General features: G+C 40.1%; 2 protein-coding genes across 3 annotated transcripts in view; one reads left to right on the top strand and one right to left on the bottom strand.

The window, feature by feature from the left end:
• Positions 1-24,534, bottom strand: part of ZNF81 (zinc finger protein 81) — an 84,393-nt gene extending 59,859 nt beyond the window's left edge. The window contains exons 1-2 of the mRNA XM_068532888.1: positions 24,471-24,534; positions 18,571-18,816 (exon numbers count right to left, since the gene is read on the bottom strand). Coding sequence (XP_068388989.1) covers positions 18,571-18,642 — 72 coding nt within the window. The 5' untranslated portion in view covers positions 18,643-18,816; positions 24,471-24,534. The remainder of the gene's footprint in view (positions 1-18,570; positions 18,817-24,470) is intronic.
• On the top strand, positions 21,300-21,602 carry LOC137757426 (ribosomal biogenesis factor-like). 2 transcript variants are annotated; one of them, XM_068534120.1, is made up of 2 exons: positions 21,300-21,422; positions 21,528-21,602. In XM_068534120.1, the coding sequence occupies exons 1-2, from the start codon at positions 21,300-21,302 to the stop codon at positions 21,600-21,602; spliced, it is 198 nt and encodes a 65-aa protein (XP_068390221.1). The 2 variants fall into 2 exon arrangements, with proteins under 2 accessions (XP_068390221.1, XP_068390219.1); XM_068534118.1 differs by having other exon boundaries at positions 21,300-21,602.
• Positions 24,535-26,817: the final 2,283 nt, after the last annotated feature.

Raw genomic sequence — 26,817 nt, 5'->3', positions numbered from 1 at the left:
GGAAGGATTGGTACTGTGTAGAAACATTTTCAGAGACATGAAAAAGCAAAAAAGTCAGAGAGAAATCATGATGTGTTTCCATAAAGTTACACTGAGTGTGCCTGCCTCTCCTGCCCCCCCTTCCACCTCCTCCACCTCTGCTGCCCCTGAGACAGCGAGACCAACTCCTCCTTTTCCTCCTCCTCCCCAGCCTACTCAACGTGAAGACCAGGATGAAAACCTTTATGATGATCCACATGCACTTAATGAATAGCAAATAATCATCGTGCCGTACAGTTACCCAATGTATCCGATGTGTATGTGTTTGTCTTCATTTGAAAATCTAATAACTGTATGGCAAGAACTCTATGAGATGTTTCTGTGCCATTATCATCGCCTAAGTATGCTTCGTATAGAACATTGTGTGCAAGACTTGTATTCCAGTGGACAGCCTATCCTTGCATAGGCATAAGGTGAGTGATATTTAATATAAAATAGTGTGTTAGTTTTCTTACTGCTTTACGACTTTGCTCTCAAAGAATTATGTTATTGTACAGTATGCCTCTCTCCTAAATGGAGAAACTGCTTATCAGCCTATCATCAGAGGTAAGGGTTTTTTTTAAGTAACAATGTTTCCAATACTGTATTATGAATATGACTGTAATATTGTATGCCACAAAAATTTTATAACGATTCATTCGTTAGTGTATAGACTAAGCTACTGTGAAGCAATCGTATCGATTACACTAGTCTACCATAAAGCAATCATATTGCTGCTTCTTCATTATCAATGCATGAATCAGTATAACTGTAAATAAATATGAATTTCTTTTTCACATTACCTTTTCATTTTTGATATCTAGTGTTAATAATATATAAAACATCTACAGTGTTTTGTATCATATAAGACAATATTGATGTAGGTACTGACGGATGATTCCTCTTGTAAACAGATGACATAAACTTACAGTATCACTAAATACAGTACAGTACTGTGAATGTATTTTCTCTTCCTATGGTTTTTTTTCACACTGCCTCTTTTCTTTATTCCAGGCTTTGGGAGGGACAATGACAGCGTTTCCCACCTTGACAGAAGGCAAAACCTGGTCTTGTAAATAAAGAACATCCGAACACTGCAAATCCAAACGAGACCTAGTTCCCTCAGAGGGGTGTGACATCCAGGGCGCCGCTGTGGCTTCTGGAGGCTTCCGTGTAGCTGCTCTGCGACAAGGCTTCGGGAGGGGCGCGGGGTGGGAATGGCCTCTTTCCTGAGCTGTGGGGGCAGCGACTCCCGTCCCCTTCTGCCCTGCTCGTCACTCTCCCGCTGGTGGCCAGGGTGGATGGAGGATGGCCCCCGAGAGAACCTCGTAGGGGCGGGTTCTCTGGCAGGAGCGTTTGACACCACCCCTCCCCCAGTGATGGGAGACCAAGATTTTGTACCACCTTAATCAGCAACTTGTTCCGGACATCCACCGTCTTATCTAGCTGACCTAGTGGGTTAAAGTGTGCTTGGAATTGTCTCAGGGTCACCTGGATCCAGGTCTCCAAGCAGCTAAAACATGGCTACAGCCACTCGGGATGCTCGCCACGCACCTGTGCCCTCGTGCGGGATTTGGGAGGCAGAAGCAGCCTGCAGTTTTAACTCAGAAATTGTGAAAACCAAACCCCAAACCAACCACACTAGCTCTTGCTGGGTGGGAAGCAGCCGGCAAGCCCAGCTCCTTCGGTGTTTGGCCTGCTTCTCGTTTGGAAAATTACTTCTCTTTCTAGTGAGAAGGGGAAGTCGGGCGGCCCAAGTGAAAGGCGAGTGAGTTTCCATATATATGTGTTAGCATACGGTATTTGTTTTTCTCTTTCTGACTTACTTCACTCTGTATGACAGACTCTAGGTACATCCACCTCACTACAAATAAGTCAATTTCATTTCTTTTTAAGAACCTAGGGACAAGATGGGAATAAAGGCACAGACCTACTAGAGAATGGACTTGAGGATACGGGGATGGGGAAGGGTAAGCTGTGACAAAGTGAGAGAGTGGCATGGACATATATACACTACCAAACGTAAAATAGATAGCTAGTGGGAAGCAGCCGCATAGCACAGGGAGATCAGCTCGGTGCTTTGTGACCACCTAGAGGGGCGGGATAGGGAGGGTGGGAGGGAGGGAGACGCAAGAGGGAAGAGATATGGGAACATATGTATATGTATAACTGATTCACTTTGTTATAAAGCAGAAATAAACACACCATTGTAAAGCAATTATACTCCAATAAAGATGTTAAAAAAAAAAAAAAGGCGAGTGAGTGAAGTGTTCAGAAAGGTACCGTCACCCTCGTTTTGGGGGCCGATACCCCGGGCTGGCACCTCCCTCCCTGAACTCTTCACACAATAAAGCCCACTCCTGCCGGCCGTGGCCATCTCGGGCACGACAAAACCCTCGCTGCGTGAAATGAACATAGCGAGCCTGACAAACCAAAATCTTAAAAAAAAAAAAAAAAGTATACAGCAGCAAAACCTCAGGACTCCGGCACCACACCTGTAACCTGCCCACTTAGTAAATAAACAGAACATCAAATCACAAAAGCTACGCAAGGGGTAGGCCACCCTGGCAGAGAACCCGACCCACAGCAGGGTGGAGGGAGCAGGTGCAAATGAGCTGGAAGGGGCGAGTCTCCCACTTTCCCCCCTTGGGGCCCTCAGTCCTAACACTGCACTGGGAGCCTGGGTTGATCCGGCCACGTAACTCTCAGCTTCTTCTTGTGTTTCTAGTAGGGGAGGAAGGCGATGCCTTCAATCCCTCTGCCTCCGGGTCAGAAGGCAAGATCCTCTGAAACCCAGGTGGACGGGACATGTGGGAGGTTGAGCGTCTTCTCCTGGTTGAGGATGGGCGCACGGGCTCCTAGAGAAAGTCCGTTGTCCGAGCGCGTGATCCTGAAGCTTCTAGCACCGACAGCTGGCTGACTCATTTCCCCTCTCCCTGGGGAGGCAAGGAGGCCATGGAGGCGGGAGAGCCCTTCCCCCATTCCAGTCCCTGGAAGTGCTACTTTACCAAATTCATTGACTAGCTCTAGCAGTTTTCTGGTAGCATCTTTAGGATTCTCTATGTACAGTATCATGTCATCTGCAAACAGTGACAGTTTTACTTCTTCTTTTCCGATTTGGATTCCTTTTATTTCTTTTGTTTTCTCTGATTGCTGTGGCTAAAACTTCCAAAACTATGTTGAATAACAGTGGTGAGAGTGGGCAACCTTGTCTTGTTCCTGATCTTAGTGGAAATGGTTTCAGTTTTTCCCCATTGATAAAGGCATTTTAAAGACTCTCACTACACCTACCAAAGAGATGAACTTATTCAAAACATATTAAAGAGATGTGCTATCTGTCAGCAGAATTCTTTACAGGCCACTCCCAAGGTAAGCACCAGAAGTTTTCCCCAACCAACTTCCCATCCAACAGGAACTGCTGGCAGTTGGATTTCATAGAAGCAATGCTTGCAGAACGTAGGAGGTTTTGTCTACTTATGGTGTGTATCATGTCAGAATGGCCTGAAGTTTTCCTCTCTTCAAAAAGCCAGTGCTCAGGCAATGGTATAGGTTCCCTTAATAAACGTCATTTCCACTTTGGGGATACCAGAGCACGTTGAATCAGACAGAAAAAGTCAATTTATTTCCACTGTTGTTCAGGAATTACAAAAATGTTTGCAGATTTCTACAAGCTATCATATACCCTATCATTCTTATTCCTGTGGACATGTACAGCAAATGAATCAAACTCTAAAGAAACTCATTGGCCAAGATTCAGCAACCAATTAGCGTTAAAAAGGCCTACAGCTTTACCACTAGCTTGTTAAAAATTAGAGCAACCCTTGCCAGCAAGCATGAAATCACTCTCTTTGAACTTATGTTTAGCAGGCCTATGAATTTTGGTCTGAGACCATGTCCTGTGCCTAATTTAACTGAATCTTCCCATAATCATATTCAATTCTTTAAAGGGTTTCTCTCTTCCCCAGAAACCCTGAGACATAAAGTCATAAGAACCTGGAAAGACCCCCTGGAAAAAGTCTGCCACCTCTATCAAAAGGGAGATTTCATCTACATAAAAGAGTCCCAGGAAGAGACAGGCTGTCACCACACTGGGAGGGACCTTCCCAAGTAAAAAAAAAACACAGTTGGATTCATGCTTTCCCTATGAAGCCAGTACCTCAGGAGGATTGGACTGTCGCTCCCACAAAGGACTTGAAACTTGAGTTTTCTACAGTGACTGATACTGGTATTGAGCTCAACTGAAATGAGGTCGAAGGGTAGCAGAATATGTCACTTCGGCATAAGGATTATTTTGAGCTGAATGCAGTTGAGAAGAAGCAGGTAATAGAAAAGCTCCCTGCCCTCCCATTTGCCTAAAAGTAAGATATAAATTTTCATGGGAGATTGGGATTGACATATACACACTACTATATATAAAATAGATAACTAATAAGGATCAATGAATAGCACAGGGAACTCTACTCAGTACTCTGTAATGACCTATATGAGAAAAGTATCTAAAAAAGAGTGGATATATGTATATGTATAACTGATTCACTTTGCTGTACAGCAGAAACTAACACAACATTGTAAACCAACTATACTCCAATAAAAAATTTTTTTAAAAAGATATAAATTTTCAAAGGTGTCTCTCCTCTCCTCTCTCCCAGGAAGGACAAAAGTTAATCACGGGAGGCAACTTTAGACCCTACCAGCCTGGAGATGGCACCTACATAACAAACTTTATTAACTAGCCTTTATCTATCATTAGCCTCCTCCCATATATTTACGTTCCCACAGTATGCTGCCCTTGGAAACCTAAAACTGCTTTCCTTTGTCCTGTCGTTTCCCCATAAATTTATTGTTCTTTGTTGAAGATGTTATATAAGCTGGAATTCTAAGCCACCGTTTTGAGTGACTCATTGTTCCCTGGGTATCTCCCATATATACATGTGGTATATAAGTTAATAAACTTGTTTTCTCTTATTAATTTATCTTTTATTAAAGGGGTCTCAGCCAAGAACTTAGAAGGGTAGAAAGAAAATTATTTTTTCCTCCCCTACAAGCAAACATTACCATTCTCATAGACTGCCTTACTGTCCTAGTCACAGCACAGTTATTTCAATTACCTAAGAATCAGATTTTACTAGAAAACCCTGAGTCTATTTTAATAGCCCCTAGGATTATAGGTGGATAGTTTCTCTTAATACATCTGAGGCTAAAATCAGTCTTCACAACTAGACTTGTATCCCTGAGCCCTTCCACTATGGAATCTGTTTAAGGGGCCTGTTTGGGACCACACAAGGGCAAAAGAAGGCTTATCGGAGTACAATCCTGGAAGAAACAGGAACAGGCACAGGTATAGCTAACTCTTTTGGTAATGAGATTTTGAATAATAAACTTGGTGCTTTGGGATAATTACAGAAACACATAATACAATGGCAAACTGAATGGAATCACATCATGCAAGATGTTTAAAAGCCATGGAAACTCAAGTCAAATGGAAACTGAGAAAATTCTGGAATTGGACTGTTTGGAATAATTTAATGGTGGGGCAAAAAAATCACCACATAGGTCTCAGAGCCACTCATTTGTACAGTCCAGGAGCAGCTAGCTATCAAATAACTCTAGGATAGCATCACTAGTTCAGAATTACAGCATATTCAAGGGAACAAACAGGTATTGGACTATGACTATATCAGAAGGGATAAATGGTTTAAAACAGCATCTAATTAATAGACAAACAGAAACCTGGCATTTATAGATAGCAACTGCAGAAGATAGGTCTTATGTCACTGTATTAATTTTAGGATGTAAGTTCTCTCCAGTCCCAGCATGGATAAACAAAAGTAGATGCCTATTATTCAAGGAGATTTGCATGCCTGTTATTGATTTGGACCAATGCAAGCAACGGCCCATAGGCTGGGTTGTTCCTCAAGACTTAAAATAATTAAAACCAACTACATTAAGCACTGCAAGTTCAACCTGTACCCTTCAAAGAGTGCCTCATAATAATATACTAGAAATGACCATGGGTGTCTCTGTGTTTTGCATCTGGGCAATACTGTTTGGGGAGATGGAACCATTACTGCAGGGCTACATTATGTACGTGTGATGTTAATTACTGAACAACAGGAACTTGGGAGAAATTCATTGGGCTTATAAGAAAAAAAATCTTTTCTTTCTTCCTTTTTATTTTTTTTAACACCTTTATTGGAGTATAATTGCTTTACAATGGTGTGTTAGTTTCTGCTTTATAACAAAGTGAATCGGCTATACATATACATATATCCCCATATTTCTTCCCTCTTGCGTCTCCCTCCCTCCCACCCTCCCTATCCCACCCCTCTAGGTGGTCACAAAGCACCGAGCTGAAATTAGAACACTCCCTAACACCATACACAAGAATAAACTCAAAATGGATTAAAGACCTAAATGTAAGGCCAGACACTATAAAACTCTTAGAGAAAAACATAGGCAGAACACTCTATGACATATATCACAGCAAGATCCTTTTTGACCCACCTCCTAGAGAAATGGAAATAAAAACAAAAATAAACAAACAGGACCTAATGAAACTTAAAAGCTTTTGCACAGCAAAGGAAACCATAAACAAGACAAAAAGACAACCCTCAGAATGGGAGAAAATATTTACAAATGAAGCAACTGACAAAGACTAATCTCTAAAATTTACAAGCAGCTCATGTAGCTCAATATCAAAAAAACAAACAACCCAATCCAAAAATGGGCAGAAGACCTAAATAGACATTTCTCCAAAGAAGATATACAGATTGCCAACAAACACATGAAAGAATGCTCAACATCACTAATCATTAGAGAAATGCAAATCAAAATTACAATGAGGTATCACCTCACACCAGTCAGAATGGCCATCATCAAAAAATCTACAAACAATAAATGCTGGAGAGGGTGTGGAGAAAAGGGAACCCTCTTGCACTGTTGGTGGGAATGTAAATTGATACAGCCACTATGGAGAACAGCACGGAGGTTCCTTAAAAAACTAAAAATAGAACTACCATATGACCCAGCAATCCCAGTACTGGGCATATACCCTGAGAAAACCATAATTCAAAAGGACACATGTACCCCAATGTTCATTGCAGCACTATTTACAATAGCCAGGACATGGAAGCAACCTAAGTGTCCACAGACAGATGAATGGATAAAGAAGATGTGGCACATATATACAGTGGAATATTACTACACCATAAAAAGAAACGAAATTGAGTTATTTGTAGTGAGGTGGATAGACCTAGAGTCTGTCATACAGAGTGAAGTAAGTCAGAAAAAGAAAAACAAATACCGTATGCTAACACACATATATGGAATCTAAAACAAAAATGGTTCTGAAGAACCTAGGGGCAGGACAGGAATAAAGACGCAGACGTAGAGAATGGACTTGAGGACACGGGGAGTGGGAAGGGTAAGCTGGGACGAAATGAGAGAGTGGCATGGACATATATACACTACCAAATGTAAAACCGATAGCTAGTGGGAAGCAGCCGCAGAAAATCTTAATTAGGGACTTCCCTGGTGGTCCAGTGGTTAAGACTTCACCTTCCAATGCAGGGGGTGCAGGTTCGACACCTGGTCAGGGAGCTAAGATCCCACATGCCTCCCAGCCAAAAAACCAAAACATAAAACAGAAGCAATATTGTAACAAATTCAATAAAGACTTAAAAAATGGTCCACATCAAAAAACAAACAAACAAAAATTATCAGGCCCCCAGAGAGCTACTCTTGGCCTTGGACTGGGTAAGACTTCATAAGGAACTACAAAATAATACTTAAACAATCACTTGAAAGAGCAAGCAATAATGATAATACAACAGTTTGTAAAAGTAACGTATGAGGAACAGAGAGCTTTTGCACATTGCTAATCAAGAATGTGCTTTAACTACTGGTAAGACATATTTAAAGGTTTTTTTCCCCAACGCGTAAATTGCACTGACTTTTAAAATTCACCCTATGGTAATTTTCCTAATTGCTTTGCTTAGCTATTGTATGGACTTACTAGATATTTAGGTGGCAGCAAACTGCCCACAGAAAGGTAGAAACTGCAGTGAGATAATTAGAAAAGTGTGGTGTTATTATAAAAGGAAAGTTGTAAGGATAAAAAAAAAAATGGAATTTTCCCTGTTGCCAAAAGAGGAGACCATTTCCTGCTTCCTTTTTCTTAAAGTATTTCCTTGAGAAACCTGGTATTTGTAAATCCTCCCTCTGCCCCTTTGATATGTATGTAAATCTTTTAAAAGGTTAAATAAGCCTTTTGTCAGCATTATAACCCAGGAATGTTTTTCTTAAGGGTCTGGGAGATACCTCATTGACATGTAGACAACAAGGAAGATAGTACCCTATCTCCCTGTCACCCTGGGAGCTTAGCCTAGGCACCTGGCTCTAAGCTGGAACTACCTGCTTGTCATAGAGACAGGAGAAGTTTGATTTTGCCTTTAGATAAGGGCAATTAACTAGCACAGATGGCCGCTCCCATTACCAGGTGAACTTAGGATGAACTATGAAAGAATGTAGACAGAATTGTCCTGTCAAGTTCTCTTGCATGAGGACTTGGTAAGTTATCATTTATCTTGAAAACAAGCAGGTAATGGACTCTATCTGCTCTGTCCCAGAAAAGGGTGAGATTTCTTTCTGTCTTTGCAATCTCTTTAGCTAATTGCTTGTGATGCACACTGTGGTCTGCTTTGATGCTTATTCAATAACAAAACAATTTTCTTTCTATTTTATATTTGTAGAGATTTCCTGGGTTGCTAAGAGATTTAATTTTTTTCCCCCTAACATGCAACCACGCTGACTCTGGCTACTGATTTTTCTGTGACTAATAAAGTCTCCCATCACTGACTCAGGAGTCTCATGGCCTCTGTCAACATACTTGAAACCGTGGCAAGCCAACTTCTTAGCTTACAAGTAGGGTAAAATCTCAGCCCCTACAGAGTTCTTGACACCAAAGACCACGACCAATCTGCATTCATATGGCAAGGCCTTCCATATACGTTGGCAGTGCTCTCCCAGAAGTAATGAGAGTACCTTGGCGTTTCGCACCAGTGAGTGGGTCAGGCTTTAGCGAGACTGCCTCTACCCTCTGCTGTCCAAACTTTTCACTATATAGATGAAGTCTTCTTGGTTAGCCAGTCGGAAGCCTTAATTTCAATGGCTCCGCCCATAGTATCATTATGCCTTTGCCCTCAGAGGTCGCTGGTAAACCCTGACAAAATTCGACTAAAGTGTCTGGGACCTCTGGGTGGATGGACTATGCTCTATCCCTCTTGCAATCAAAGAAAAACTTCTACCTCTTTGAACCCTATGCCAAAAAGGAAGCCCAACATCACACTGGGCTCTTTGGGAATGGGAGACAATATGTGCCTCACCTGGACACTCTATTTGGTCCTTTATATTGGCTAAACCACAAACAATGTCTTTTGAGTGGCGCCCAAACCAACGGTCAGTGTAGGATGTTGTCCGGCACGCTGTGGCACATTCTCTGCTCTCTGCCTTCAGGATCCCCGAAGCCTAAATGACCCTGTTGAGCTACCAGTCTGTGTAACTGATGGATGTTGCCTGCTGGGGCCACTAGCAAAGGGGGGCAGCCTCCCTTTGGAAAAGCCCCCTAGGGTACCGGCTTTGTCGTCTTCCTTACACAGCTACTAGCTACACCCCTTATGAAAAGCAGCTATTAGCTTACTACTGGGCTCTTGTCGAAACTGAACACCTAACCCATGGAGGCCTTGCAAACCCTCCAGCTTGATACTCCCCTTTGGGGGTAGGTCAATTCAGACTCGATGACTAACAAGGTGGGAAGGGCCCAAAAGGCCCTTTGTCAAAAGGGCCTCACTTGTCAAAAGGAAAGAGTATATTCAAGAGCACAGCTGGCCTGGCTTCACATGAAAATGGGACAGATTTTCCCTTTGGGGGAAAATCTGTTTCCCACTCTGCCAACCGTGGAGCAAGGCTGCTGGGCTTCATGGGGCACTCGATTCATAGAAGATCCCTCAAATGCCTACACCTGATCCACTAATGACTGGTCTAAGCTGGAATCTAATGGTTTCTACCGGGCTCTGTGGCTGTTCAACCTTAGTAGAACTGAGAATGGATGTGAGCACTCCCTCAGCAGGCAGAACTCAAGCCTATGCTTGTAACTCTGGCCAATATTCCCTTTGATATCTATTGACTCTTAAGCTATTGCCAATGTCCAGCTGTTCAGTCTCCCACTTGGAAGACTATGGGCTGGGAGACTGGACAGCCTTCTTTGGTATTGTGGGCCATGGAGACAAATCAAGGCTACTAAGTGAACCGTCTGGATCACCCACGTAGGTGCCCATGGTAAGGGTCCAGTCTCTGATGACACTGACTGGAACCGCACTGCTGATGGAGCCTTCAGGGCCTATATTACTGCTATTGCTTTTCTGCATCCATCATCACGTGGACATGGCAACACAACCATCATCACAGGCTCGGCACAAAATGCAAGACTATATCTTTCTGACGCAGAAGCTACCATTGCCTGCCAAAACGTGACTCCTTCTAAAAGATGACCCACTGGGATGAGGAAGGACACACTGCATGAATTGTGGGCCCGCCTGCTCCTGGCATACTGCAGCACACCTCAAGAGCCTGCTCTCAGGGATGGCAGCACTGTTGCACCATTGTTGACATTCTTTCAGGTTGAAGTGTTGCTGTTTCAGTCTGCTCAGCTGACTCCAGCCACACCGCTGTGGCCCTTAGAATTAATCTGTGTCAGGTTTTCGGCGTCCTGGACTATTTATCTGCAGCCTGAAAACGGTACACCTTTTACTGCAAAAGCCATGTAATGATAGGCTGATAGTCAAGGTGTATGACGGACTTCCACACTCCTCACCATCCACCAGCATCTGGTATTGTCGAGTGTTGGAATGGCCTCCTCAGAAATGGACTCAAAAGGATTGCAGACTCTATCACCCTTGCCTCCTTCTGGTCCATACACCCTAGTAAAGCAGTTGGGTCAATGAACATGGCTCTCCCCAGAAAGTAATCAGTTCCTTTCAGCTGCTCCCTGGGTAATTAGTGATCAGGGGTTATATGGACACATTTTGACAATCTGGGATCTTCCGTTGAACATTCCTGGGTATAATCTTTCTTTCACCTAGCGACCCCAGACCAGCCTGGCTGGTAGCCCTCTGCGTGGCAGCCCAGCCAGCAGGGAGGGAGCCTGAGAGACTGAGATTTAATTCTGGTTCAGCTACCTGGATTCCCTGGTTGGATGGACACTGTCCTAGATCACAAGGCTAATTACTACTTGGTTCAGTACATTGCTTACTATGTCTCCCTACAGTGACCCATATGGGCCAAAGTGCACAACATAACAGATCTCTGTGAGTTTATAAAAATGCCCTTGTCTTTCTTGTACCTGACCCATTCAGATGAAAGGTCTGGGAACTAGTAGAAGATAATTGGGCAGGGGGAGGTTGCATTTATAGCTACTAGAATGGGCCATAATGATTTTGTGTCAGTAGAGGATGAGGAACAACACAGAACCTGAAGAGGAAACACCTCAGACCTCAGGAAGTACAGGAAAGGGACAGGCATTAATGACCTTTGCCTTTCAGAACCACCCCCTGGAGCCTTCCTCACAAAGGAAAATGCCCTGGCACATCTCTCCCAAACTGTTGCAAGAGCCTTAAATTTAACTGTCAAGTCTTCCAATACCTACTACCAGGATGCTATCACCATTCCCCTTAATCTTGCTGAGAAGTCTGTCAGAAGCAGCGGGTAGGGTCCCAGCTCCTGCATCTCACACGCAAAACACCTGCCAACACCTCCAAATGTCTCCCTGAACCACTTCCCTTGGTCATCACTCAGCCATTCTGTGGGGCAGAAGAATGCCATGTGGCCGGGGGCATGGTCATCTAGGACTAGACGCAAGTTTTCAAACAGAACTGAGAACCCCTGACAATGTCGAACTTCACCTGAGCCCTGAAAACAGTGACAGTTAAGAAATCCCTCCTACCTATTTGTGTTCCTTTTTGAGAAATGACCTACCACAAACAACCATTCTTCCCACATGACTTAGATAAGTCTGGCTGTCCATTCTTTCCCATGACCCCCATACGACTTGTAAACGACTCCCTTGTTTACCTGTGACAAGAACAAATGCAGACCTTTCTCCTTTTGCCTGTATCTGCAGACAAGGCCAGACACAGACCCTCCAACTCCCCATTCTGTCTCATGAATGCTTAACTGAGATTAGAAATCTGTCTCGCTTAAATATTTACAAATGATGTGACTGACAAGGGCTTAATTTCTAAAATATACAAACAGCTCATACAACTCAATAACAACAACAAAAAAAACCCCATCAAAAAAACGGGCAGAAGACCCAAACAGACATTTCTCCAAAGAAGACATACAGATGGCCAATAGGCACATGAAAAGACGCTCAACATCGCTAATTATTAGAGAAATGCAAATAAAAACTACAATGAGGTATCACCTCACACCAGTCAGAATGGCCATCATTAAAAAGATCGCAAACAATGAATACTGGAGAGGATGTGGAGAAAAGAGAACCATAAGTATACGCTTGTTTCTCTAACAAGGTCTATCCATATCGATATCGTTCTCCTGAACAAGAATAAGAGAACCACAGGATTCTTTGTTTTTCCTTTCACTCACTCTCCAACTATCTCTTGTGTGTATAATTGTCATTTTAGTTCCATTTTGTAATGATGTACATTCATATATATTTGCATTGTATTTTTTCATTTAGATAACAGAAACAAGCACTGATGTCAAAAATATACTTGAAGAAAACTTTATCACACTAATGGAAAATGCAAAGATTACTTGAAAAAAATACAGACATACTCTGTACTTTAGTAGTAAATCTGAATTATCATAAAGAGACGAATGGTCCTATCTTAAAATACAAGTTTAATGCAAACTCACTGACAACAACAAGAGGATTATTTTTAAATTTGGTAAGCTGATTATAAATTATGTATGGAAAATAAAACAATCAAGAAAACAGTAAATTTCTGAAAAAGAAGAGTAATCAGAGACTTAGCCCTCCTATGTATTAGAATAAACTATAAATACAGAGGAATTAGAATCATAAAGACTACGACTATTAGATCAACAGAAGGGAATAAGGTGCATAAATATACCCAGAGTTATGTATTAGAATATAAATATTTTATATATATATATCCTAATGTAGTGTTGCATATTAGTGGGGAAAATATAGGTTATTCAATAACTGGTATTGGGACAAATGTGTAGGCATCTTGAAGAAAATGAAGATTGATCCCTAGCTAAGGCTTTACAACAACAACCAAAAATCCAGATAGTCACAGAAGTAAAAGCAAAACTAAAAACATGAAAGTATCAATACTAAAAGAAAATGCAGGAATTTTTTTTTTAAATATAGCTGAGTAATGGGGAAGGCCTTCTCCTTATGACACAAAGCTTGGAGGACATAAAAGATTGATAAGCACAATTATGTGAAATGCACGGAGAAAAAGTCAATATTTTCCTTTAAAAGACAACTGAGAAGTTGAGGGAAAATATTTGGGACCCATATAAAAGACAAAGAGCTACTGTCATTAATACGTAAATACCAAAAACCTAATAGAAAAATGGGCAAAGGAAATTTAAAATCAGCTCAGGAAAAATAATATAAATGGATCTTTAAACACAATTACATATATTCGACCTTAGTCATAACATGAGAAATGCAAATTAGATCTGTACTAAGATACCATGTTTTAACTTATTATATGGGCCAGAAAGAAAAATATGACAAGACACTCTTCTGTCTTGGGTATGGTGAAAACAGGCATTCTTATACAACTGATACAACCCACAAAGAAGGTCATTTTGCTATATCAATCAAAAATGAAAATGCATATATATCGTTTGTCCTGAGAATTCCATTTGCAGAAGTTTCTCTTTAAACATATTCCCTCTTGTGTTAACTGAAATATGTATAAGGATGAAATAAGGATTTTCATTGCAGCATTGTCTGTAATAGCGAAAGACTGGAAGCATCTTAAATGTCTATTAACGGGGGGCTGGTTATATTGTGATATATCCATATAATTGAATAAGATTCAGCCTTTAAAAAGAATGAGGCAACTCATTACGTCTACTGACATTTAATGATTACCAAGATTTATTTTTAAATGAGAAAAGTGTTGGAAGTTTAAAAATGGCTATAGCAGAGTGTGTGTGTGTCTGTGTGTGTATGTATGTATGTTTTTGTAGCTGTCTTTGGAAAGGGTTTATGGGAGACTGCGGTCAAAATTGGAGGGTAGGGATTCTTTTCCTTTTCAAAAGATTTTTACAAAATATAATACTCATTCAAAAAATACATGAAACATAAATATTTGGCTTAACTAATTATTCAAGGCAAATACCTACGTAATTCCCACTCTGGTCTGGAAACAGAACATTGCCACCTCTTTGCCCAGAAACCTTCCTCATGCCTCTTTCCCTCCTTCCACCCAGCCTCCCCATCAATCATGGAAACCACTATCCTGCCTCTGATAGTAAGCACTTGCTTTTGAGTTTCACCATCTAACCATACATCCCTGTACAATATGGTTTTGTTCTGCTTTAATTTACATAAATTAAAACAATACAAATTATTTTGTGTCTGGCTTCTTTCACTCAATATTATGTTCAATTTCTGTATCCATTCTACTATTGATGGACATTTAAGTTATTTCCAGTTTCTTGCTGTTACAAGTAACGCTAAAGGGAGCATTTAAATGTGTGTCCCGGTACATTAGCCAAGGATTTCTCTTGGGTATTTTCCTAGGAGAAGTGTTTCCTCATATGGTCTATGTATGCTTTGATAAAGAAGGCTAAAATGTTTTCCAAAGAGATTGTGCCAATTTATACTCCCACCAGCAGCATATGAATTGCTGATATGAGCTAACATAGCAGCAGCTATATGTGCTGAAATGAGTATATGCACTACTGATATGACCCCCTATCCTTGCTAACACTTGTCATTGTTAGGCTTCTTAATTTTAGCCATTCTGGTGGGAGTGTAGTGGTATTACATTGCGGTTTAACTTTTGCATTTCCCTGATGACTAAAGAGATTGAGTACCATCTCAGGTGTTATTAGCCATTTGGATTTCTTCCTTTGTTACATACCTATTCAAATAAGGCCTCTGACTACCGGGTAGTCTGCTTTTTCTTATTGTTTTGTTGTTCTTTATACATCCTGGATATAAGTCCTCTGTTGTCTGTTTCTTCTTCCACTCTGTGTCTTGTGATTTTCTTCTCAATGGAAGTAATTATCATAAAAGTCAGGAGGGTAGTTATCTTTGGGAGTAGGGGGATTCTGGAATGCTGACTATGGGCATTTTCTAGACCTACATAGTGAAAAATCACTGAGCTGTACATGTCTGTTTTGCACACTTTTCTGGATATATGTTATATTTCACAATAAAAACATTTTTAAAAGATAGGCTGAATCTACGACCCACTAACTCCACCCCATGCGTATAGTCAAGAGAGGCGTGGACACATGTACATGACAAGACGTGAACAAAAATGTTCATGGCAGCATTGTTTATAATTCATATTCTATCTCACCAAAAGACTTAAAATTACTAAAAATTGATAATTATTTGTTTTGTGGGACACCTTTCGTGAACTTAAAAGGAGAAAATAAGAATATGTTCTCAGCTGCTTTTATCTGCATAAAGAAACTCATGCAGAGAAAACTAACTAACTTGGTTATATGTATTAAAGAGAGATGAACAGATAGGAGAAAGATGGGTAAGAGAATTTAGACTATATAGCTTTGTATATTTAAAATTTTTATATATATTTTAATTTTGTATTTTTGAGCCATGTGTCTATTATTTTTTAAAAATTAGATTAAAAAACTATTACTAATATCCTTAGAGTGATAAGATGCTACATCCATAAAACAAAAATAGTATGCTATTATAAGGGAATATCCTGAAAAGAAACAGAGCTACTTAAAATAAAACGTATGTATGGCTGTTATCATAACAGATGCCATCTTGGGCCTCTGCAGTTCCTCCTGTCCTTCCAGTGACCCTGCCTAGAGCTGTACTGTGTAGTAAGCCTCTTCTCTGTCACCAAGGGCTTTGTAGTTAATAGATATTGTTTCACGATCGTTAGGTCTGGTGGCCTCTACGCTCTGGTAGTCTTTAAACAATAATGAAGGGCTTCCCTGGTGGCGCAGTGGTTGGGAATCCGCTTACTAATGCAGGGGACAGGGGTTCAAGTCCTGGTCCAGGAAGATCCCACATGCCACGGAGCAACTAAGCCCGTGTGCCACAACTACTGAGCCTGTGCTCTAGAGACCGTGAGCCACAACTACCGAGCCCGCGTGCCACAACTACTGAAGTCTGCATGCCTAGAGCCCATGCTCCGCAACAAGAAGCCCATGTACTACAACGTAGAGTAGCCCCCGCTCACTGCAACTAGAGAAAACCCACGTGCAGCAACAAAGACCCAACGCAGCCAAAAATAAATAAAAATAAAATAAATTTATAAACAATAATGAAGGCCTTCACTGACATATTCCCAGTGCTCATAAGACCAGTTACCCATTCATAAATCTTGACTTAGGAATGCACTTCCTGTTTCCAAGCACGTACCCCCATACCCTAGGTTAACTATGAAATTGTCCCAATCGTCCCTCAGCTGTGCAGAATGCAGCTGCAAATACTTCTGGATCATCGCCCCCCTGATCCCACCCTGTGAGTAAGTTACCCTATAACAATAAACTGATCCATTGATTATATGGAGCTGCCTGCCTCATTTTTCAGTCTCAAGATACCGTCCCAGTTTGATGGGCACTTTTCATTGCCTCCATCCTCCAACAATATAGAACAGCATTAATGAGAGACACAGAAGAAAATCTGGGAGATGAAGTTTAAAAAAAAACTTCTAGAAAGGCGAGCAAAAGAAAAAGAAATGGAAATCAGTAGGACAAAGAATTTAAAATATGGAGGATCAACAACGGAACAAGAATAGTTTTTTGAAAAGCAGAGAAAACGTTGTGTATGGGTAGAAAAGGACTAGACTGGAAACAGACTTGTAAAATTCTACACAAAATTGATTTCCAACCTAGAATTCTATGCCCAGCCAAAAAGATAAATTTAGTGTCAGGGTCAAATAAATATATTTCCATGGTATTTATTACTTTTTTTACTTCTATAAGTTTACTTATACAATTATATATATTATATAAATACATTTTTGCGTGACATTTTCAGACATGCAAAGCTTCAAAAAGTTCACCTGTCATGCATCCATTCTCAAGGATATACTGGAGGATGTGCTCCCAAAAAATTAGGGGGTAAACCAAGAAAGAGGAAGACACAGGATCCAGGAAACAGGAAGGAAGATACAGGATTCCCAGGAAAGGGAATCTGACACAAGACAGAGGTAAAAAGGATTTCCTGAGGGATGGCGAACAGAACACACCAAGGTCATAGCTGTGTGTGAAGCTGAGAGAGCAACCAAACTAGCCTTCAGTGAATCAATAAGGTCCAGGAGAGATTTCTTCAAAGAGAAGACATTGATACCCAGAGTTGAGATAGCCCCCCCTCCATTACTAGCTGTGTTAACTTGGGCCAGATAGTTTTTGTTTATGCCACAGTTTCCCCTTCCATAAAATGGGAATAACAATGGTACCTACTTCTCCAGGTTGTTAGGAAGATGAGTTAGTATATGTAGTGTGTGTGTAACAGTGCTGGGCATATAGTAAACATTATGTGAGTGTTTATAATTATTGTCACTATGATCATTACCTAATATGTTTGAATATACAGAGTGGAAATTTAAACAACTGGAAAGAATTTGGAGTTGAATTATTGATACGTATATAGTAAAGCAAACAAATGACTAAACCAGAAAGAAAAATAGTTAATTCCAGGCAAAAGAAAAAGTTGTGCAGAAATAGTAATCACAGCATGGATACTACATGACTTAACTATAAACAGTCACAATAATAAACCTTGACAGTAGATCTAATCAAAACAGTGATAGCTAGAGGCAAATGTGTGTATGAGTGGAGGTGCATGGAAAAGCTGAATCTCTACCTTCCATAGTGGAAAGTCAATAGATAATGCCCAAAACGAAAAAAAAAATTCCATTAAAAAGATTAAGAGTGCTTGCTTCTAGGGAGTTGGAATCTGGGAGAAACAAAGCAGGGAAGAGCCACTGTTTTAAGAAGACTTCGAAAACTACTTGTCACCTTTTGCCACTTATAAATAAAACTAGAAACTAATTTCAAATTACAAAGTGGCAAAAAATATTCACAAAAATATATAAGAATGATAAAGGGTTATTAACCTTAATATTCAAAAAAACTGTAAACATCCATAAGCTAAAATAAATAAATCAGCAATGGACAGGAAAAGGAAATTCACATAAGGGAAATAAATCCAATAAAAATCCCCTGATTATGTTGCCTGGTTAAAAAAAAGTCATACAAATTAAAATAATGAGATACTATCTTTCATTCTGGATGAATTCCAGTCCCTGGGCACCTCTTCTTCTTCCTTACCTCACAGGAGTTGTCACATCCCCCTGTAGTCAGGGCCAGGGATGGCCCAGGAGCGCACCGGTTGGCTGGCATCTTCCCCCTGGGCCTAAGCACCCGGGCTCTCTTGCTGACAACTCCACTCTTCCCAGGAACCCGAGGTCAGGTGGGCACCTGTGGACTCAACCAGAGCTGCTGGGGCCTGAAGGAAGATCCTGCAGCCTTCACTATGGGGTCTGGCCCAGGGGCTCCACAGAGACTCCAAGAAACCTGGAAAGACAGTGTCCACTTGGTCAGGCATTCAACATTCACCCCACAAGCGCTTCCTGAGGGCACCGAAGTATAGTTCACGACACTGGATACTGTGGAGTAGACAAAGCCACATCAACACCGATTCGAGTTATTCATCAAAATGGAATATGAGCAAGACCATGAGATTTAGACTAAAATTAATAAAAGCTTCATTTCTAGCTCTGCCAACCTTTAGCTATATGAATATGAAAATGTTTCTTCAGATTTTTTTCCCAAAACAAATCAAAACTATTTATTTCAAGGGGTTGTGAAAATTAAATGAGATGATGTTTTTAAGGCACTCAGCACCAGACTGGCCCAGGTAAACATTTGATTCATATTAGCAAGTACTGTTATTACAAGGAATCATGTAATATACAGAAGGAGGTACCTCATTTAATTTGCACAACAATCACGTCATCTATGTGTTGCTGTAGTTATTATTATCTCATTTTATGCATACACTAACAGAGGTTTAGTGATGTTAAATCAAACTCAGTCTACCTGGCTTCCAAGTTCACATTCTCAATGGTACACCACATGGTACCTTTTATGTGGGAGGCTCAAAATAAACATGGTTCTATTTAACAGATGTTGAAAACATGACCGTAATTTGGAATAAAAATGTTAAGTAAAGTTTCTTAAAACAGAAGAGATATGCCATAAGGAAAATACTAGTAGCCTGGGACTAAAATTTTTAATTACCTCAAAAACATCCAGAGGTGAAAACTGTTTCTCCTGTTGAGGGAACTAGGGAGGGGAGGGTGTCTCTGTGTCCAAATTGAGGTACAATTTTATTACGATCAACTAATACAGGCACTACAGATTTAGTCATTCTTGTTGGGAAAGGGTAAATATCACATAAAATGAAGAGGAACTTAATTAGGACAACAAAAGTTAAGAAATGAGATGAAGAGGAAACCAAAGAGTAAAAGAAATAAGGAGTAAAATAAAATTAAAGGTACGAACAAATTAAATTTTAAACACATAAAGATGATGTTGTGCCAAAGAAAGAGAATATGCTTTCTTTTCTTACGCCCATGGAACTTTTACAAAATTCTATCAAATAACCTGACCACACAAAAAATCTGGTAGATGTCTGAATGTTGGGAATTGACAGACTACATTCTCTGATTATAGTATAAGATGTTCAACGTCATTAGTCCTTAGGGAAATGCAATCAAAACCAAAAATGTTCTGGGACTTCCCTGGTGGTCCAGTGGTTAAGAATCTGTCTTGCTATGCAGGGGACTTCAGTTTGATCCCTGGTCGGGGAACTAAGATCCCACATGCCGTGGGGCAACTAAGCCCGTGCGACACAACTAGAGAACCCGACTGCTGCAACTACAGAGCCCACGCACTCTGGAGCCCGTGCACCGCAACGAAGAGCCCGCACGCCACAACAAAAGGTCCTGCATGCCGCAACTAAGACCCGACACAGCCAAAAAATAAATAAATATTTTTAAAGATAAAAAATGTTCTATTCATTAGGAGACCACTTCATATACACAAAGATGGCAAAAAAAAAAAGACAGTAACAAGTGTTGGTGAGATGTGAATGAATTTGAGCTCATACATTACTGGTAGAATTGTAAAATGGTGCAGCCACTCTGAAAAACAGGTTGGCAGTTCCTCAAAATGCTACCCATAGAGTTGTCATATGACCCAGCGGTTCCACTCCTAGGTATCTACCAAGAGAAATGAAAACCCATGTCCACTCCAAAACTTGTATACAAATATTCACAGCAGTATTACTCATAGTAGCCCAAAAGCTGAAAGCACTTAAATGTCCATCAACTGATGAACAGATAAACAAAATTTGGTGTGTCCATACAATGGAATATTATTTGGCAATAAAAAAAGAAGTACCAATACATGCTATAACATGAATGAACCTTGAAATCATTATCTTACGTGAAAGAAGCCAGTCACAAAGACCACATATTTTATGATTCCATTTATATGAAATGTCCGGAATAGGCAAATATAGAGAGACAGAAAACTGATTAGAAGTTGCCTAGGGCTGGGGGTGTGGGGTGGCATGAATGGTGAATATCTGCTAATGTGTGCAAGGTTTCTTTCTGGGGTGTTGAAAATATTATAAAATTAGATTGTGGTGATGACTGAACAACTCTGTGAATGTACTGAAAACCACTGAATTGTATACTTTAAATGGGTGAATTTTAAGGTATTGAATATATATAAATAAGTCTGTTTTATGTATCTAAATAAATAAATCTGTTTTAAAAGAAAAGAAACAGTTTGCTAAATAACCCAGGATCAAAGTCGAAAATCAATACAGTAGCTAAACAATTTTTACCAGAAGTCATGGAACACGCTAAAGTTGTATACAGAGTGAAATTTATAGATTTAAATGGCTTTATTTTTAATTAAAGATAGATATAACAGGTGCAGATGGTATCACCTGGAACTTGAGCAGCTGCACGAGGGTATCAAAGACAATGGCCAAGAACAAACTAAGAGGGCAGAAGTCCAGGAATGTATTCCATAGAGCCAGCCAAAAAACTTTAAGGTTAAAAAATACAGCAAAACCAGTTACCACTAATCTTAAGAAGATAAACATTGTGAATGATGAAAAAGTTAATAGAGTGGAAACAGCTTCTGCAGATATACAAAAGGAACCTGCACATTTCTTAAAAGGCCTTTCTCTTGAACCTCTGCAGAAACAGCTGATTCCTCAGCAGTGTCATAAAAATGAACCAGTTAATGGTGAGGAAGCTACAAGATTAATGGCTCAGCTGTAATACACTGGTGATGTATCAAACTGCCCCCAAAGACCAACAAAGTAAATGTTTTATACAATAAATAAATAAATAAATAAATAAATAAATAAATAAATAAAACAAAAAAGAGCTAAGTATTCAATCTAAACCGTCAGAAGTAGAAAAAAAACAAAATGAAGCAACCCCCCAAAAGGAAAATAGTAATTAATAAAAACCTTAAATAAGTCAAATAAATATAACAATGGGAGTTTAAAGAAAACAAAGAGCTGGTCCTTTAAAATGACCGATGTCACAGATAGCCCCCTAGCAAATGAGATAAAGAAGAGTTTAAAAACATACACACACACACACACACACACACACACACACACACACACACACAGAGAGAGAGAGAGAGAGAGAGAGAGAGGGAGAGAGGGAAGGAGAGGGAGAGAGAGACAGAATGAGAATCTTTCCCAGATGAGGCAGTGTTTCAAAGTAGTTATTGCGGGATATTATGCATAACTGTATAGCAACATATTTTAATATTGATGTGAAACAGATGCTTCCCTAGCAAAATGTAAATTAACAAAGTTAATACAGGAAAATACAGGTAGAAGAGAATAATGAATGTAGAAGAGACCAGGGAAAAAATGACATAACAGCAAATACAAATAGAAAGACTCTGAAAGGTAAAAAGGAAAGGCAGACAGTCCACAGACCTCAAGGCCTAAGGAACAACATAGCGGTGAGTTCCCCGGGCTTCATTTTCCCTCCCATATATCACAAACAGGGCACTAGAAAAGTTTATAACTCAGAACCATCAATAGCTACAGACAAAAAAAGCTCTAAGAAAAGCCTGCTCCCCTTAATCAAAGGACCAAGAAAAGGGTGTCCTAACTGAATATACCCATCCTACTGCAGCCAAACACTAATAGAATACACATTCTCTTCAAGCACCTGTGCTACATTCTCCAGGGTCATAAAACAAACCTTAATAAATTGAAATCATACAGCATATGTTCCCTGATTATAATAGCATCAAACTAGAAATCAATAACAGAAAGGTAACAGGAAAGTCTCCAAACATTTGGAAATTAAACAACACATTTCTATATAATCCATGGATCAAAGAGGAAGTCTCAAGGGAAATTAAAAAGTAATGAATGAAAATCAAAATACAGCATATCAAAATTTGCAGGATGCAGATAAAGCAGTGTTGAGAGAGAAATTTATAATGCTAAATGTTTATATTAGAAAAGAATTAAGGTATTAAATCAGTAAGGTAAGCTCCCACCATAAGATACTAGAAAAAGAAGAGCAAAGAAAACCCAAAGCAAATAGAAAGAAAGAAGTAATAGATATAAGAGCAGAAAACAATAAAATTGAAAACAAAAACAATAGAGAAAAATCAATGAAAACAAAAGCTGGTTCTTTGAAAAGACCGATAAAATTGGTAATCCTCTAGCAAGACTGACAAAGGTAAAAAGAGAGAAGACACAAATTACCAATATCAGAAATGAAACAGGAGATATAACTATAGATCCTGCAGCCATTAAAAGAAAAGTAAGGGAATACCACACACCACTTTATGCACATAAATTCAACAACTTGGATGAAATAGTCCAAGTCCTCACAAAACAGAGACTCCCACAACTTACCCACTATTAAATATGAAGATACTCTGAAAAGGTATTAAATAGATAACCCGAATAGTCATTTGACTACTACAGAAATTGAAGCCATAATCAAAAGCTTCCAAAAGGAAATTTCCAGGCCCAGATGGTTTCACTGGAGAATTCTATCAAACATTTAAAGAAAAATAACATAATTCTACACAATCTCTTCCAGAAAATAGAACACTTTCTAACTCATTTATTGAGATCAGTATTACCCTAATACTAAAACCAGAAAAAGAAAGTACAAAAAAAGAAAACTATAGACCAACATCTCTCACGAACTTAGACACAAAAATCCTCAAAAAAAAGCATTAACTAATCAATTCCTGCAGTATAAAAAAAGAATTATACACCACAACCAAGTGAGGCTTATTCCAGGAATGTAAGGCTGATTCAATATTCAAAAATCAATAAGGGCATTCCCCCATATTAACAAGCCAAAGAAGAAAAACCATATAAATTCATACAGTATTGACAAAATTCAACACACATTCATGATAAAAGTAGACAGACACATAAATAAATGGAACATAATAGAGAACCTAGAAATAGCCACACAAAAGTATGGCAAATTTATTTTTGACACAGGTACAGAACGAGTCCGTGGAGGAACTACAGTCTTTTTAACAAACGGTGCTTGAGTAATTGGACATCCAAATAAATGCACCTTGATCTAAGTCTCACACTTCATACAAAACTTAACTCAAAATGGATCATGGGCAGCAGGAAGGAGAAATGAACAAATCATCATCACAGTGAAGACTTAATCTCTCCTTTCTCTGTAATAGAACTAGCAGACAAAAAAAGTACAAATTTTGTACAACACAATTGACGACTAAACAATTAAATATTATTTTCGAATTATACATGGAACATTTATAAAACAATTCACCAAGGACTAGGCCATGACTCCCCTCATATTTCAAGGAATGAGCTTCATGTAGACATTTTTCTAACCACAGAAAACTACGGTTAGAAGTCTAGTAAAAAGATAAACTTTTGTAAAATGAAAGCGCACTTCTAAATAATTCATGGGCAAAAAAAAAAAAAATCAACTCTTAGAAAACACTTAGAACATAATGCACCAAACCTTGTGGGTCTCAGAGTGAACTTTAAGACCTTAACGTTGATATGAGAAAAGAGGAAAGCCTGAAAAATAACAAGCGAATCATCCAACTACGTTCAGACAACCGATTCCATCACTGACCACACAGAATTCCCCAACACTCACCCTCCCCGGGTCCCCATCACCTCCACATCCCTCCGGCAAAGAGCACTGGGATCCTCTTGACAACAACTATTAAACCGCGGCTGAAAACCGCAGCAGCTTCCGGTCACCACCCCTAGCACCGCCCCTTCTCGGGGTTTGGGGCTTCGCACGAAGGGGCGCGGTTCTGCACATGCGCAAAATCACATTCGAAGCCGTAGTCAGCCAGAGCCAACATGGAGATGTTACGGAGTCGGTGTTTTGGTTGCCCTCAGTGCCCCTAGGCAGCGTTGTCAGGCGGGGAACATGGCCGCGCCCAGGTTGCGCTTCCTCATGGGGTACGCCATGTTGGAGGAGTGTACATTCCGTACAGAGGATGAGGAAGCCTCTAAACTCACGCTGCTGAGCACTGGCGCTGTCTCACAGGTAGTGGGGAGCGGGGGTGGGGACGTTTCTCTGGCCGGGCATCCTGGGATCTGTGTAATAATGTTTAGAGAAGCTGAGAGGCCTCTGGAAAGACGCAGAGGTGCCCGTGGCTGTTATCTCCTGGCAGATACCACAGGATGAGAAGGAGAAATAGGACTGCTTGCGGGTCTCTCCTGGAACATACCGCGAGGGGAGAAAGGGAAGAAATCAGGGACCTGCAAGCCCTCCTAGGATATAGCCCTGAGAAAAAGGGGGAGGAGTCAGTGTTAGATTCCCCTCTGCTGGGCTTGTGGGGGTTGGCTGTGGGGTTTGGATGCTCCCATAATCTACATTATCTCCCACTCCAGCTACTCGAGCTAAAGTAAAAGTTCTTACCAATAATGGTTTTTGATTTTTCCCTTAATCTAATGCAATATGTCAATAAAAGTATCTTTAGGAAAATTTATTTTTATTTTCTCATAAAATAAAATCTATATAGTAATAGTGCCCTTACTTTGCAAATGTAGCTTTAAGGCAAGATTGATTCTGCCCTTCAACGAGTTTGTTGCCCCTTATCACCCCCAATATGGAAATTCTGGAGATGCCTGTGCCCTCCGGGAGATGTTACAGGGGCAGAAGGGGAAGAAGTCATGCTACCCTTCACCTGGGAATGCCTACTTATCTTTCAAAACCAAGTTCAGATATCTCCTCAAGGGAATCCTCCTGAAAGAGGTAGAAGGCTCTGTAACCCTCTGAAGGCCTTTCTGAATCCTCAAGTGAGGAAGGTGTTTTGAGGGGCTCAGGTGTGAACTTGCTGGATGCTCTCAGTCCAGTCACATCCCCTCTGGGCCTCAGTTTAACAATCTGGAATGTAAGGGTATCCTATCCCAATTAGCCTAAGACCATCTGGGATTAATCTGTAGTCAGACAAATCTATCAGTCAGTGAGGCAGACCACACGCCAGAGGAACCATGGGGTGGCTCACTGAACAAAGGAAAAAATAGAGTTATTATGGAATTCTGAGGAATGGTGAAGTTCAGGTGAAATGTGAATGAAGCAGTGTTTTGGTAAACTCAAAGCAAAGCGGGGCTGTATGTGGACTATGAAGCGAACCCAGGATCCTGTTTCCTTGGAAACCATAAAGTTAAGGTAGATACAGAATTCTGTATCTAGATACCCCTTCTCTCTGCACTGGGGTTGGAAATCTTAGCTGCGGTGTCTAAGTGACTTAGAATCTTCAGCAAGAGTGGGATGTTTTATCTGTACTGATATCACTTCAAACAGCAGTTTCTGATAGCCTGTGATTGTAGAGAACAGTTTCTCAGTGAGTAAAAAAGCAGTAGTCACTCAAAGTAGGAGTTATTTACTACATTACAGCTGCAGGACATCCTTGGGAGAAATAATATTTTCTGTTAATTTTGCATCTGACTATCTGTGTCTGTTCTCCCGGCCTTACGAGTGGCAGAGCAGACTTTTATACCCTGAGCTAATTTTTACTTTCTTAGAGGGTTGGACTCTCTGATTATCCCAGATTCTCTTTCTGCCCCTATAGCCCTGGTCTGAGTGTTTGTTGAATGAATAAATGAAAGAAGAAATGGAATTAGTGGAAGCATGTTTGGCATGCATATATGTCTAATAGAGCACCAGGAATCATTGTTAATGCGAGTGTCGTAATAGCACTATGGTTACGTTTTTAAAAAACTCAGTCTATTAGACTATTTCAGAGAAGAAAAAAAAAAGAGCCAATAAACATATGAAGAGATGTTCAAAGTCATCAGCGATCAGGGAAATACAAATCAAGACATGATGAGATGACATTTTACACCCATTCAATTTGCAAAAATTTAAGTCTGACAGTACAATGTTGCAGAGGATGTACAGCTACAGGATCTTTTTGCCCTGTTGAAGGAATATAGATCAGTGTAACTACTTTAGAAAATAGTTAGCATTTCCTCCTACAGCGAAT

Source organism: Eschrichtius robustus, chromosome X (genome assembly GCF_028021215.1).
Source record: "Eschrichtius robustus isolate mEscRob2 chromosome X, mEscRob2.pri, whole genome shotgun sequence".
In the NCBI taxonomy this organism is placed as follows: domain Eukaryota; kingdom Metazoa; phylum Chordata; class Mammalia; order Artiodactyla; family Eschrichtiidae; genus Eschrichtius; species Eschrichtius robustus.
The sequence above is the reverse complement of the archived record's forward strand: the minus strand, read 5'-3'. Positions and strand labels throughout refer to the sequence as shown.